The 14,433-nt window shown below is 33.5% G+C and overlaps 1 protein-coding gene and 1 long non-coding RNA gene across 2 annotated transcripts; both read right to left on the bottom strand.

The window, feature by feature from the left end:
• Nucleotides 1-5,994: 5,994 nt before the first annotated feature.
• On the bottom strand, nt 5,995-7,592 carry LOC145617814 (uncharacterized). The gene has a single exon (XM_081672566.1). The coding sequence runs from the start codon at nt 7,584-7,586 to the stop codon at nt 6,390-6,392; it is 1,197 nt and encodes a 398-aa protein (XP_081528692.1). The 5' UTR covers nt 7,587-7,592; the 3' UTR covers nt 5,995-6,389.
• A 3,150-nt stretch (nt 7,593-10,742) lies between these two features.
• On the bottom strand, nt 10,743-14,329 carry LOC145617995 (uncharacterized). Its single transcript, XR_014107828.1, has 2 exons — nt 13,063-14,329; nt 10,743-11,274 (listed from the first exon to the last, which is right to left on the bottom strand). It is a non-coding gene; the product is annotated as an uncharacterized LOC145617995 (long non-coding RNA).
• Nucleotides 14,330-14,433: the final 104 nt, after the last annotated feature.

The following is a 14,433-nucleotide window of genomic DNA, read 5'->3' as shown; positions in this document are numbered from 1 at the left end:
GAATTCATTATGTTTATTTTGTTGTGCATATTTTAATCTTTTATGTGCACTATTTTAGACTTGTAAAGCAATAGTATATATACTAACTAGTTTATAATTGAACACAATAAAAATATACCTTCTGAACGTGGTACAAAAACATCTGAACGTAGACCAGACAATAGAACTGAAGCGTACTATTTCTGAACATGATGATAATCAAGGTTTTGAAGAATTAGAAAATTCTGCTACAAAACATGCTGAACAAGAAACAGAGTAAATAAAATATTATTAGACAATGTTCATATTAATATAAAGTTTATTCATTTTATTTGTTTTGATATTCATTCTTAGATCCACAGAATTATGCCTCAAAATCGACTTGCAGAACTTGCTATTGCTTCTGAACATGAACCTCTTTCAATCATTGTTGTTGCTAAGTAAGAAAATCTTCAATTCTGGTCTATATTCATTAATTGGTTATTTTAACAGTCTTAATCATAATTATAAGTTTATTCATTTGTTTTTTTATCAATGTTCAAAACCTGTAATACTATGTTCATTTTTGTGAAATCAGATTGATCAAATCCGGAAGCTCAGGGTGAAATATTATGCAGAAATTATTCTAAGTACCACCAATCGAGAAGGGTATAGAGTGAAGATGGCTGCAAGAAGAAGAATTGAAGAAAATTAAGGATAATGTGAATATTTTATATTGAAAAACTGTGGTTTTATTTAAGTGTGTTTGAATGTTTAGTTTCAAAGACAAATGTTATTAAATTTGAGATTGAAATTTTATGTTGAATTTGTAGCAACTGTACTGTTTACGTTAAGCTTATGTTCAAAAATGCAAGTCTAAATGTTCAATATTTTTGTTAATTTGTAAAAATTATACAGAACAATAATAATAAATTGAAAAAAAAATGAAAAAATAGATCTATATATTGAAAAGTAATTAGAATTTGTATATTATTACAATTATTTCAATAAAAAAAAGCAATAAATCTATGAATGACTTGTCTTGTCAAACATTGATAACATTTTATCATAATAAGAAACATTAGCTCAACTAGAGCACCACAAACATCTTTCTTAGAATCATCCTTCAAATCAGCATTTGAACATACACATTTCCTACTTCGCCATATGTTAGTGTTATAAATTTTTCGTACATTGCCCCTCCTTATACTAAAACCCATCTTAAAGGCATAATCATTGTACAAATCAAATGCTTGCTGCTCACTTTCAACTTCTTTCAACATTTATTCAGATACTTCGGCTTCCTTAAACACAACTGCATTTGTATTCTCTGAAATAATAAAGATAACAAAGTGTTCATAATCTGCACAATAAATGTTCATAAAATGGACAAAAAATGTTCACAATGATTATACATAGTGAATAACAGTTTTCATTGTCTGGTGATTGTACATTGCTCACTTCTGGAGAATGAATGTTCATAGTATAGAAATAGAATGTTCATATTAAATATACATATGTTCAAAATGTAAATGATAAACGTATACATCAATGTTAAATGTTCATTTTATATGTATTAAATGTTCTTTTTTAGTGTACTAAATGTTCATTTGGTACTAAATGTTCCATTTTATAGTACTACGTGTTCATTTTTTTTTCCCAAAAAAACAACAACTCAAAAAATAAAATAAAATCATAATAACAAAAAAGTTCATAACAAATGCAGCAATTCAATAATTTATCACAAATTCAGAAATTCAATCGAAATTAATCAAATTCATTGCTAATATCAGTAACTCATCAATTAAATCAATATTTATAACAAATTCAAAAATTCAATTGAGGATAGTCTAACTCATCAAATGTATCAAAAATATCAATTGAAATCCATCCAGTAAAAAATCACAAAATCAATTTCAATTTTAGCCAAATTATAACATAATTAAACTAATTAATTATAAACAACACAAAAACTAACCTCCATTGATGATTTCATGAGGAATAACAACCACCTCCATTATTAAGTAAAGAACGGAGGAGAGAGAAAATCTTGATTAAAAGAGAAGAAGAGGAGAGAGAAAATATCAAATGGAATAAAAGAAAATGGAGAGAGAAAATTGCAATCAAATTTGTAATTTGAATGAAGAAAGGAATCAAACCATGTACAAAGTAAATGAAATAAGGAAAGGGGGATATTCAGTAAAATTCTAGCAAGAAGAAGGGAAAGTGAAGAAGAAAATAACAAATTGCGTTTCATTAATAAAGACTAGCGTTTTGGCTTGTTGCATCCATCTTGGCTGCATTAGAATGCAGCCAAGAATTTGCAAAATTGAGTAACCGAAAATAAACTTGCTGCCGGATCGGATCGAAGTTGTAGTTGGAGGCCGATTATTGAAGTCAAATCGAAATTGAGTCTTGGAGTCGGATTTTGAGTCAGATTTAGCCTTCGACTTGTTGTAGATAAGGAGTCGAATTTTGCATAATCCGCCCCGTAACACTTTTTTTTTTTTTTTTTTGAGGAAACGCTCCGTAACACTTAACTTGCACACATATCAATACACAACATTGATAATCAATATTTGTAATTTTGAAATGGAGGGAGTATTCAGGGTTCCAAATTTCCAACCATTATTTAGGTCCTTTTCTTTTCACCTTAAAAAAATAATATTAAGTAAAAATAATTTCAGTGCAGTAAAAATAATTTAATTGCAGTAAAAATAATTTCAGTTCAGTAAAATTAAATTCAGTTCAGTAAAAATAAGTTCAGTTCAGTAAAAATAATTTCAGTTCAGCAAAACTAAGGTGAATCAAACAGGGCCTTAGTGTATTTTTCTCGATTTACTAGGTCAATCAAAGCAGTGCACCTAAAAAGAAGAAGAAAGTAATACTACCTCCGTTAATTATTATGTGCAACAAAGGAATATTTTATATCTCACAAATAATACGCCTTTGTTGCACATAATAATTAACGGAGGTAGTATATTTTTTTAAGGGGAAGACGAGAGTAATATTTACTACTCCCTCCAATCAGTTCAGTTCAGCTCCTAATTTCCTTCTCTCATAAAATATTCATTTTAGCTCTATTCAGTTCAACTCCTAATTTCCTTCTCTCGTAAAATATTTATATCAACTCTATTCAGTTCAGTACATGTGAACAGACCTTAAGTTCAAACAAAATTTAGCCTAATGCCCAAAATTTTAATTTAGGTAGCTTAATATAATTTACCCTAGAAATAGACAAGAGAAAAATAATACTAGTACTTACTACACATAGTAGCAAACCTCCAAGGTTATAATAGAGTTAACAGCCACAAGATGGAAAGACGGAAGTCCCAATTGCCAAACATGGTAAAGAAAAACAAAGAGCAAATTTCATTTCAACTTTAAGCTTCTGTTTTTCTTCTTATCACTAACTTCACACCTTCATAGTACGTAGTATTAATTACTAGCTTTGCTCCAAAAAAAAAAAAAAAAAAAAAAAAAATTACTAGCTTTTGGAGAGCTGCCCTGACAAGCACCAGTAGAGATGACCGATAAAATTAGTGTGACTCAATCCCGGCTAAATCACCCTAGAATCCTTAACATGTGAATTGGTCATCACATACACCTCTAGCTCAAACAAAAAAGCTTTTAAAGTCATCCTCTTCAACCGTGAACCTGTATCATCAACTTCAGATGCAGGACTTGCTTTAGCTCACAAAAAGAAAACATAACACAATCAAGAGATCATGAGCCATAGTGGCTGTGATGAAAATCAGAACAGCTACAGCACCAAATCCCATCTTTAAGAGTGAGGCAAACAGGCAGTCCACCTTCGTAAAATTATATTCAAGTTGGTGCGCATAGCCTATTAAAAACGAGTCCACAATCAAACACACCCTGCTGCCAAGCTTATGACAAAAATTTTGCAGATAGGAACAACCGAACAATTATAGTCTTTAAGACGTACAGTAAAATTCTTCCCAACAGAGAGAGAGAGGATGAAAAAAACACCATTAAAGTATTAATTACCAATTACCATAATTTGCACATCTACTGAAATTTAACATAGATTCACCATAATATTCCAGAATCTCACAAAAATGAAGATATGAAATGAACAAATTCCAACATTTTTTATTTAACTGCCATCATTGTATCATAGCGATCTTACAATACACATCACTTTAGTTCCATAATTATACTATAAGTACTTCACTATATTTTTTCCTAAAACAAAGCATACTATACAGAATGTTGCATTCAGACTAATTTAGATTTGTAAGATAGCATGGGATGGGGTGGGAATTCATATTACCCCACCCTCTACCCTCAACACAGGCACACACACATGACCTACGAGCCCCGTTGGCTTTCCTAACCAAATTATTATAAAAAATAAATAAATAAATAAATAAAATAATTTTTTTTTAAAAAAGTGATGGTCAAACTTTTGAAAAAGGTTGCAAACCCTAAAAACAAGCTTGCTATAATCTTCAACTATACATCACTAAAATGACCGAGTCAAGACAGCAAACTGATGGAAGGACAGCATTAAGCTGTAGAAAGAGAAGCTTCATAGATTGGAAAGACACCTTGCATTTCTTCACCATCCAAAAGCTTAATGAATAGGTTGCCCCCAGAAAACAATACGCCAAATTATCAACCTCCTCCTTCGTCTTAGGTTCAGCATCTTGGACAAGAGCAGCTACTTGGCCTATTTCCAACAGCCAAAAGAAATAAAATGCCTAACTCAACCAAAAGGGCTGCATCATTGTTTAAATTTCAGATACTAAAGGCATCTGATAGAGTGATCTATCAGCAAAAGCAACCCAATCCAAAGTTTTTATTATTGTCTTTGGCCTCTTTGCAATTATAAGATCAGTGCATTCATTTTAATAGTAAATAAGTTTCAGAAATCCAACACTGCCTTTATTACACCAGTTCATATGCAACTCCAAAAGGCTGGATTCGAATTCAGTATTGCAAAATTCAAACTATTAATAGTGAAATACATAAATTATCCTTTTACAGAAGAAAAAAAAAGACTAAAAAATAACTGCTTATCCAACTTTACAAATCTACAAAAATAAAAATTTAGTCACTTCAGAACCCTCAAATTCATCTTTAACAAATGTCCTATTTAACTACTAATCATATACTCTATAATCCATATGATGCTGCCAGTCTTGTGACCACCCTGTTAGAAATGTCCAGAGTAAGCCTAAATTTTCGATAAACTTAGCAAATGAATTTTACTAAAAACCTCTTACTTTAAAAAGACCCAAAAAAAAAAAGGTTTATCATGCCCTTGACTTATTAAGTGACACTTATATCTACTGCTTAGTAGTAGTAATGACCCAGTATTATACATAATAAATTTGTGCACATTATACTGGAATGTAACAACATAAAGGTGATTGAGTGTTCTTGATTCTATTGAATAATAAAACTAGTTGCATAACCTTTAAGTAAAAACATGACAAATTGTTAATACTCAGTATTTTATTTTAAGAAGCTTTCCCCCTATGACATCGTGATGGTTGTGAAACGAGTCGATAACTATTGATTACATGACAAATTGTTAATACTCAGTAATTATTATTGATTTTAAGTCTCTAAGAGCCTAGACGATAAAACATATAGAAAAAATAACAAGGGTGGTAACAAGACTCAAAACAGCATTTAATAAGAGAAGAAACCGACACTGCTGCTTACCCTGTTTTAGCAGTTTTGAATATAGATAGGCATCTACAAAAAAGCGACTCTGTATTTTAAAACAATGGTAAGAAATATTATTTGAGACAAGAAAAAAAAACAAATTAAAGCTACACATTATTTAAAAATTTATCATACATTCCATATTTAGTCCACAGTAACACAATACATCCCATTCATATCAAAATTTACAAACTTAATTAAGGCACTTAAAGATCATCACTGCAAGGGCAGAAAAATTATGCAATGATCAAACCAAAAGTTTCTGCAAAATTTACAGTCTAAATCCTATGACATAGCTATCCTACAATCATAAGAGAACCAACTGCACTATAGAACTAATCAAGATCAACACTACTAAAAAGATGAGTACTGCATTCAATAGACTATATAAGATATAATTCATATCGTACTATTGCTGACTTAAAGTATTCAAAAGCCTAAATACAAGGACTGCACTACTGCTGCCAGGAACTCAAAGATGATAGACATAATAATAAAATCAGAGATGATCGCAACATCATTATGTATATGAACAATAATTTCGTACAATAACAGGCCCATTGCAATGTTTTCAAATCCCGTAAAACTACTTAACTATTTAGGCTACTTGGACAGAGTTTCAATGTAAAGAGGACGTCAAAGACTTAGAGGTGCTGCCACTAGAAAAAGAATAGAAGCAGTATACTTATGCACCAATTAATATCAAGCAACACTAGAATTAGATAAAACCTTTAAGATTGGCTTTTGGACATTCTCACATTGAGCAACTCCACTGAAGAACCAGTCAGTTGAGCATAAACATCATGGACTTCCTCAAATGGCAGAACAAACCTTTTCAAGAACACAGCCTCAGACAAAGCAAGAGCAGAAGTAAGAAGATAATCCATCCTTAAAAGTCCTTTCTCCTTCAAAATCTGTAAGACTCGGTGTCTTGGCAATAATCTCTTCTTCATGCTACACGCGAATAATATAGGCTGCATTGCTAAATAATCAGGCTTGTAACCCAGTTGGTTCATCAGATAGCCTAGTCTTTCCTTGATCCTCGCCTCTGAACAAGTTAAACACATAGGATTTCGCCTGATCAATTCCATGATGCTAGACTGAGTCCATCCAAAACTCTTAAATACTTCGCATTTATCCTTGATTTTCTTCTCACCAAAGCAAAGCAGAAAATTAACACCATACAAGAACATTGAAGAGTCTCGAGGAATCCCTAACTGCAGTTCAACCTTAATTAAGGTATCTCGAAGCACATCAGTTTTCACTATAAAAGTATAAGGCTGCCGAAGAATGTGTGTCTGGATAGTGTCACTAGAAATACCACAATACTGTTGCAGTAGTTCAACATTGGGAATCAAACAACTAGCAGTACAGTAAAAGTTCCGATTAGATTTCTTGAGAATTCTAACAACATTCTCATCACTACCCAAAACAGTCTTAAGAGCATGAATTGCAGGACCCAAACGTTGGTGCAATATCTTAGGATTTCTTGCAATAGTTTGAATTACATCAGACTCAGACATACCCAGATCATTAAAAAGCTGAATTTTGGGTTTAAAGGTTTTATGAACCCTAGAAACTAAAAACCGGGGTTCACAAATAATGATTTTCTGAATATGAGATTGCTGAAACCCAAGTTGTTTAAAGAATTGAATAACAGAATCAACATTTTCAAAGAAATTGAATACAGTAGTATCTCCCGCTTTCCATGATTTAGTGAACTTAGTGGAAATGGAGAGAGATTGTTGATTGGAGAAACCAAGATTATCAACTAAGAAATTAGCTAATGAGGAAGAGAATGAACAAGAAGAAGAAGAAGGAGGATTACCTTGAATGGTTAGAGAAGTTGATGTTGAGTACAACAATGGATGGCGCAGAAAGAAGTTAAGGCTTCGGATGCCATAAGAGCAGCTCCCAAGCTTCAACATTTTCTTGGTTTGGCAGCCTTTCAAATTTCTAGAACGTAGAGTGCGTTTTTTTCACTTTAAATAGGGTGGTCCGAATATTTTTAGAAAAAATGCTCTCATTAATTTGAACTTTGTCTCTTCCGCCCAAATTAATCACTACTTTTGATTATTCTCCATCACTTTCAACTACAGGGGTATTAATTTATATTGCACCCAAATGACTTGCAACCGGTCAATCAGGTAAATATTTGTGAATTAGTTTTTTTTGCACGCGTGTCAATATTTAATTGGTTGGAAAAAATAGACAAAATAAAAATAAAAAACCCAACAGCCCTCCCCTTCCACCACTGCCACCTCCCCTTAGCTTTTCTCTGCCCCAACCACTAGCAGCGAAACTCAGCCACCTTACCAACACCTCAAGAACCCCTGGCCTACCTCAACGCCGGATGCACCCCAGAAACGGCCAAAAACGACCACCAGAAATGGCCACCAGAAACGCACCCCCATTTCTCCCTGAAAAAGACCACCAGAAATAGCTGAAATCGGGCGAATTTCGGGCCGAATGGTTGGTTTAAACCTTAAATCGGCCGATTTTCGACCGTTCGTGGCTAATTTCGTGGCCTCCTTGTTCGGGATTTTGGGGACTATCGCTGGTTCGCGTGGTGATCGAAGGGGAAAAGGAAGGTGGTCGGGGCAGTACCGGCAACGGGGTGGGGGAAGGGGGAATGGTCGGTGATCGGCGCTCCGGGGGGAAGGGTTGGTTAGGGGGAGGGGTTTTCAGGGGTGGGGGAAGGGAAGGGGAGGCAGGGCGGCGATTTCCGGCAGCGAGGGAGGGGTTTTCGGGGAAGGGGCCGATTTTCTGGCGGGTTGGGGGTGGGGTGTGGTGTTTTTCGGGCTGGGCATGGGTGGTTTGTGGGTTTTTTTTTAGCCAATTATAGGTTGACATGTGTCTTGTAACCTGTAATATTAGGTTGGATGACCGGTTGGGTGCAATAGAAATTAATACCCCCTAAAGTTGGGAGTGATGGGGAATAATCCAAAGTAGGGATTAATTTAGGCGGACAAAAGTTCAAATTAATGGGAGAAATTTTTAATGTCTGGTTTGAAACTTTGAATCTATCTAATTTGTCTAAATGTGTCAAGGGTTGTTTGATTCACCTTATTTTTGCGTATCTAAATTTTTCTGGTCTATTCTGATCTGATCTGGTTTGATCTATCTGATCTGAATGTCAGATTTGACTAAATTTTGTCCTTAAATATATGATAATTTATACGTGAAAAAATATATCAAATGAGGTGTTGTTAGATTCGTAATAATGTGTATTTTATTAATACGAGTTTTCATAATTTTTTTCATTACGAAAATTAAAGAAATTTAGCAATAAAAACTGCACATAAAATGATGATTTGATTCGAACTTATTTTTTCAGATCTGATCTGATATAAAGTTTTTTTTTCTAATCAGATCTGAACTAATTGTTTTCTAAATTAAGTAAAGATAAGGTGAATTAGGGCCTATTAACTTCAACTTAATTTCAGTTCAGTTAAGCTCCAATCAGTTTTGTTCAGTTCAGTTCAGCTCCTAATTTCTTTCTCTCATAAAATATTCATTTCAACTCTATTTAGTTTAGTTCAGTTCAGCTCCAATCTGATATGAACTTATTTTTTCTGAATTGAGTAAAAATAGGATGAACTAAACAAAACCTAAATCTGATTTGAATTTTTTCAATCATTATTTAATAAGCTTATCTAATTTATTCAGAATATTTCTAATCTAATCTAATCTTATTAGTGTTGATCTGGACAAATTTGTTAATAATTTGTATGAATTAGTACCTCTAGATATTTTTCGAAAATAAGTGACGTCATAATAAGACTAAGGGCCTGTTCATATTTACTTAATTTCAGTTCAGTTCAGCTCCAATCAGTTTAGTTCAATTCAGTTCAGCTCCTAATTTCTTCTCTCATAAAATATTCATTTCAGCTTAATTCAGATCAGTTCAGCTCCAATCAGTGCAGTTCAATTCAGTTCATCTCCAATCAGTTCAGTTCAGTTCAGCTCAATTCAGTAAATGTAAACAGGCCCTAATTCATTAAAAAATGGTTGACATTGGTTATAATTAATACCATATTTTACTTTCTAAAACATAAATTAACAATTTTTTTTAGAGTAGTTAGTAATCAACAAAATACCTTTTTTTTTTTTCCTTTTATAGTAATTGACAAAATCTTCTAATAATTAAGTATAAGTTCAAACACATGTTTTTTTGACTAGCCGATTACAAACCCTCTAAGTTCAAACAAAATTTAGCCTAATGCATAATTTCCCAAAATTTTGATTTTTTTTTGATTTTTTTATTTATTATTTTTTTTTGAAGCACCCAAAATTTTAATTTATGTAGCTTAATATAGTTTACCCTAGAAATAGATACGAAAATTAATACTTAGGGCTTTTTCTCATTGACTGAACTCAGCTGAACTGAACTGAACTAAGCTAAGTTGAGCTGAACTGAACTGAATTGAACTAAACTGAACTGAAATGAATAAATTATAAGAGAAGGAAATTAGGAGCTGAACTGAATTGAACTGAGCTGAGCTAAGCTGAACTGAACTAAATTGAATTTCAACATAAGAGAACAGGGCCTTAGTACAAATAATAGCAAACCTCCAAGGTTATAAGGCCACATCTTTGCCACGAGGATTGAATAGAGTTAACAGCCACATGATGGAAAGACAGAGGTCCCAATTGCCAAACATGGTGCAATTATCCTAATGAAGTTTCGTTATGCATGTAAAAATGCAGACAAGGGGCAAGGGTGTAATTACACGTAAATACATATTCTAAATTTAGAGTAGTACTATTGGGTGGTTTTTGCTACCATTGGATGATCAAAGAGTGCTATTGAATATCTAGTGGTACAATATCTACATGCTATGGTACTATATATGCATTCAGTGGTACTAACTATGGGTAGAAATAGTATCACTAAATAGACAATGGTATTACATAAGCTTTTAGTGGCACATTTAAAAATAGTCCTAGTTACCTATCTCTCTCCTCATTTCTCTCTCTTCCATGTACTTTTTAATATTTTTATATTTGTTATGCATTTACAAATACATAAAATAACTGCATTGGTACTTCGTCAACATGGTAAAGGAAAACAAAGAGCAAAGTTCATTTCAACTACTAGTATAAGCTTCTCTTTTTCTTCTTATCACTAGCTTCACACTTTCATAGTATTATTTACAAGCTTTTGGAGAGCTGCCCTGATAAGCACTAGTAGAGATGACCAATACAAGCTCACTTTTACTGCTAAGCACCAACATGAGTTAAAATTAGTGTTACTTAATTCCCTCTAAATCAACCTAGAATCTATAACATGTAAATTGGTCATCAAACACACCTCTGGCTCAAAACAAAAAGGCTTTTCAAGTCACCCATTTCAACTGTGCGTCTGTATCAACTTCAGATGCAGGACTTGCTTCGGCTCAGAAAAAGACAATATCACACATTCAAGATTATGAGCATAAAATTATACTCATGTCGGCAAAAATCAGAACAGCTGCAGCACCAAATCCCATATTAAAAAGTGAGGCAAACAGGCAGGATATCTTCATAAAATTATACTCAAGTCGGTGCGCTTAGCCAATTAAAATCAAGTCCACAATTAAGCACACCTCTGCTCCCAAGCTTATGATAGAAATTCTGCAGATAGGAACCGTAAAAGTCTTGAGCTGACATTGGCATGACAGTCATTAAGCAGAAAATATGCAGATTGCTGACCTGACATCAATGTTTTGCTTAACAATAGTACTACAGAAGCATACATCTAAGAAAACAATTCTAAATTTCTATCCCCTAACAGTACATCACTGACATGATCAAGAATCAAGACTTGCAACAAACTTAACTCCCAACACACACACACACACACACAAAATAAAAAAGCAATTAAAGTTTTGCCATACATTCCAGAATTTACATAAATTCACCAATTATCATAATTTGCACATATGATGAAAACTAATATAGATTCACCAGACATATTCCAGAATCTAACAGAAATGAAGATACAAAACAAAATGATTCCAATATTTTCTATTTATTTTCAATCAATAGATCATGGACAATCTTACAAAGCAGTTTCCACAACTAACATCAGTAACACAAAGTTCCATAATTAAACTATAGGGTACTTCATATATAAATTCATTTAAATCAAACCAATTTACAAAGAATGCTATAGAATGGGATAGTGTGGAAGTTATATTTCCCCACCCCCCTTTTTCACACACACACACATGACCTATGTGCCCCATTGACTTCCCTACAAGATACTAGGGAGGACTAATACTAGTCACAAATCACGAGACGAATGATGCAACCAATAGGACCTAATTATATATATGGTACAATCGTTCATTAAGGTTCCGTTTGTTTTGGTGGAAACCATTTTTCTTCTATAAAGAACGTATGCTACATTTTTTTTACTCCATACTTCACTAATTTTCTCTCCTCCATTCCTTCCATCCCATTTACTCTCCTTTTATTTTTTAGGAAATTTTTCACAATCATATTTTCCGTTGAAAATTGTTTTCTGTAAAAAATGTTCCCCATTAAAACAAACAGAGGCTTTAAGTCTTCAAAAGCCTACATGTAAAGACTAAGCTACTGCAACCAGAAACTCCAAGATATAAATAGCAAATAAAACAGAGTTGGTCACAACATCATTATGTACAAGAAGACACCATACTGCAGTGCAGCATGCCATGTTTCCATTTCTTAAAACTAACTAATCTAGCTACTTCACAAAGTTTCAATAATGACCTACTTCACAGAATTTCAATATTGACAGGAGATAAAGGTGCTGCCACTAGAAAGAGAACAAAAGCAGTATAGGATTCACAAGTTGATAAATGCCATTGTCCGAGCTTTGCTAAGCTGATAGACAAATTTTGAATTGGACTCAAATCACACAAAAGTATCTAGAAGAAAGCTATGTTACTCTTTCTTGTAACATCATAACACTGCAACTAGAACAAAGTTTTCGATTAAAGGTACATACTAGTAGGGAAAAGAGAACGGAAAATAAGAAATGTCAAATATGTAACTAGTATTAATAATAAACCGACACAAACTTCCACCAAGAAATACCCATCACAGTCCACATATCATGATATCAAAGAAATTGCTTATAGGGTATACATATGGGAATACCAAATACAAAGAATTTTGTAGTCCAAACCTTCAAAAAATAATCACTGAATCAAACCATGTTTTTTTAACAACTTGAAACTTTACTTCTACTCGTTGCAAAGCAACAAAGTATTGAAAGTAACAGCATTGCAATCAAACCTTCCCAATCATAATGGCCTACAACCTTTCCTAGTTCGTTTCCAAAAGGTATTACATTTACTTCAAACAAGGAAATGATTTTGCGAGAATAATGAAAGTTAATTTGATGAATATAACAAAATTGACATTGCCTAATACCTTATGGCTTATGCACTGACTATCATCAAGCAGCATTCGAATTCAGTGACACCTTTAAGATTGGCTTTTGGATCTTCCTACATTGAGCGAGTCCAATTTAGAACCTATCAGTTGGGCATAAACTTCATGGACTTCCTCAAATGGCAGAACAAACCTTTGCAAGAACACAGACTCAGAGAAGGAAACAGCAGAAGAAAGAAGATAATCCATCCTTATAAGACCTTTTTCCTTCAAAATCTGTAAAACTCGATGTCTTGGCAATAATCTCTTCTCTATGCTACACGTGAATAATATAGGCTGCACTGCTAAATAATCAGGCTTGTAACCCATTTGGTTCATCAGATAGCCTAGTCTTTCCTTGATCCTCGCCTCTGAACTAGTGAAACACATAGGATTTAGCCTGATCAATTTCATGATATCGGACTGAGTCCATCCAAAACTCTTAAATACTTCGCATTTATCCTTGATATTCTTCTCACCAAAGCGAAGCAGAAAACTGACGCCATACAAGAACATTGGAGAGTCTGGAGGAATCCCTAACTTTAGTTCAGCCTTAATTAAGGTATCTCGAAGCACATCAGTTTTCACTAAAAAACAATTAGGCTGCCGAACAATGTGTTTCTGGATCATTTCAATGGAAATGCCACAATACTTTTGCAATAATTCAACATTGGGAATAACATAATTAGCAGCGGAATTAAAGTTGTACCAATTTGGTTTCTTGAGGATTTTAACAACATTCTCATCACTACCAATTGCAGGACCCAAACGTTGGCGCAATATCACAGGATTTCTAACAATAGTTTGAATTACATCAGACTCAGACATACCCAGATCATTAAAAAGCTGAACTTTAGGTTTTAGGGTTTTATGAGCCCTAGAAACTAAAAACCGGGGTTCACAAATAATGATTTCTGAATATGAGATTGCTGAAACCCAAGTTGTTTAAAGAATTGAATAACAGAATCAACATTTTCAAAGAAATTGAATTCAGTAGTATTCCCCGCTTTATATGATTTAGTGAACTTAGCGGAAATGGAGAGAGATTGTTGATTGGAGAAACCCAGATTATCAACTAAGAATTTAGCTAATGAAGAAGAAGAAGAAGAAGAAGAAGAAGAAGAAGAAGGAGGGTTACCTTGATTGGTTAGAGAAGTTGAAGTTGAATAAAACAATGGATGGCGCAGGAAGAAGCAGAGGCTTCGGACGCCATATGAGCAGCTCCCAAGCTTCAACATTTGCACGTGTTGCCCCTCAAATTGTAATACTGTAATACGGAGTATTGGGGTAAGGTCGTAAGGGTGTGTTTATCTCGATTTATTATGCCGGTCAAAGAAGTGCACTTAAAAAAAGTTCAAAAAACAAGTAGAG

Source organism: Chenopodium album, chromosome 26 (assembly GCF_948465745.1).
Source record: "Chenopodium album chromosome 26, dcCheAlbu1.1, whole genome shotgun sequence".
Lineage (NCBI taxonomy): Eukaryota > Viridiplantae > Streptophyta > Magnoliopsida > Caryophyllales > Amaranthaceae > Chenopodium > Chenopodium album.
This window is presented reverse-complemented; position numbering and strand designations above follow the sequence as displayed.

Coding starts and splice junctions, on each gene's coding strand:
- LOC145617814 (XM_081672566.1), bottom strand. CDS start 7,586: ATGTTGAAGCTTGGGAGCTGCTCTTATGGCATCCGAAGCCTTAACTTC.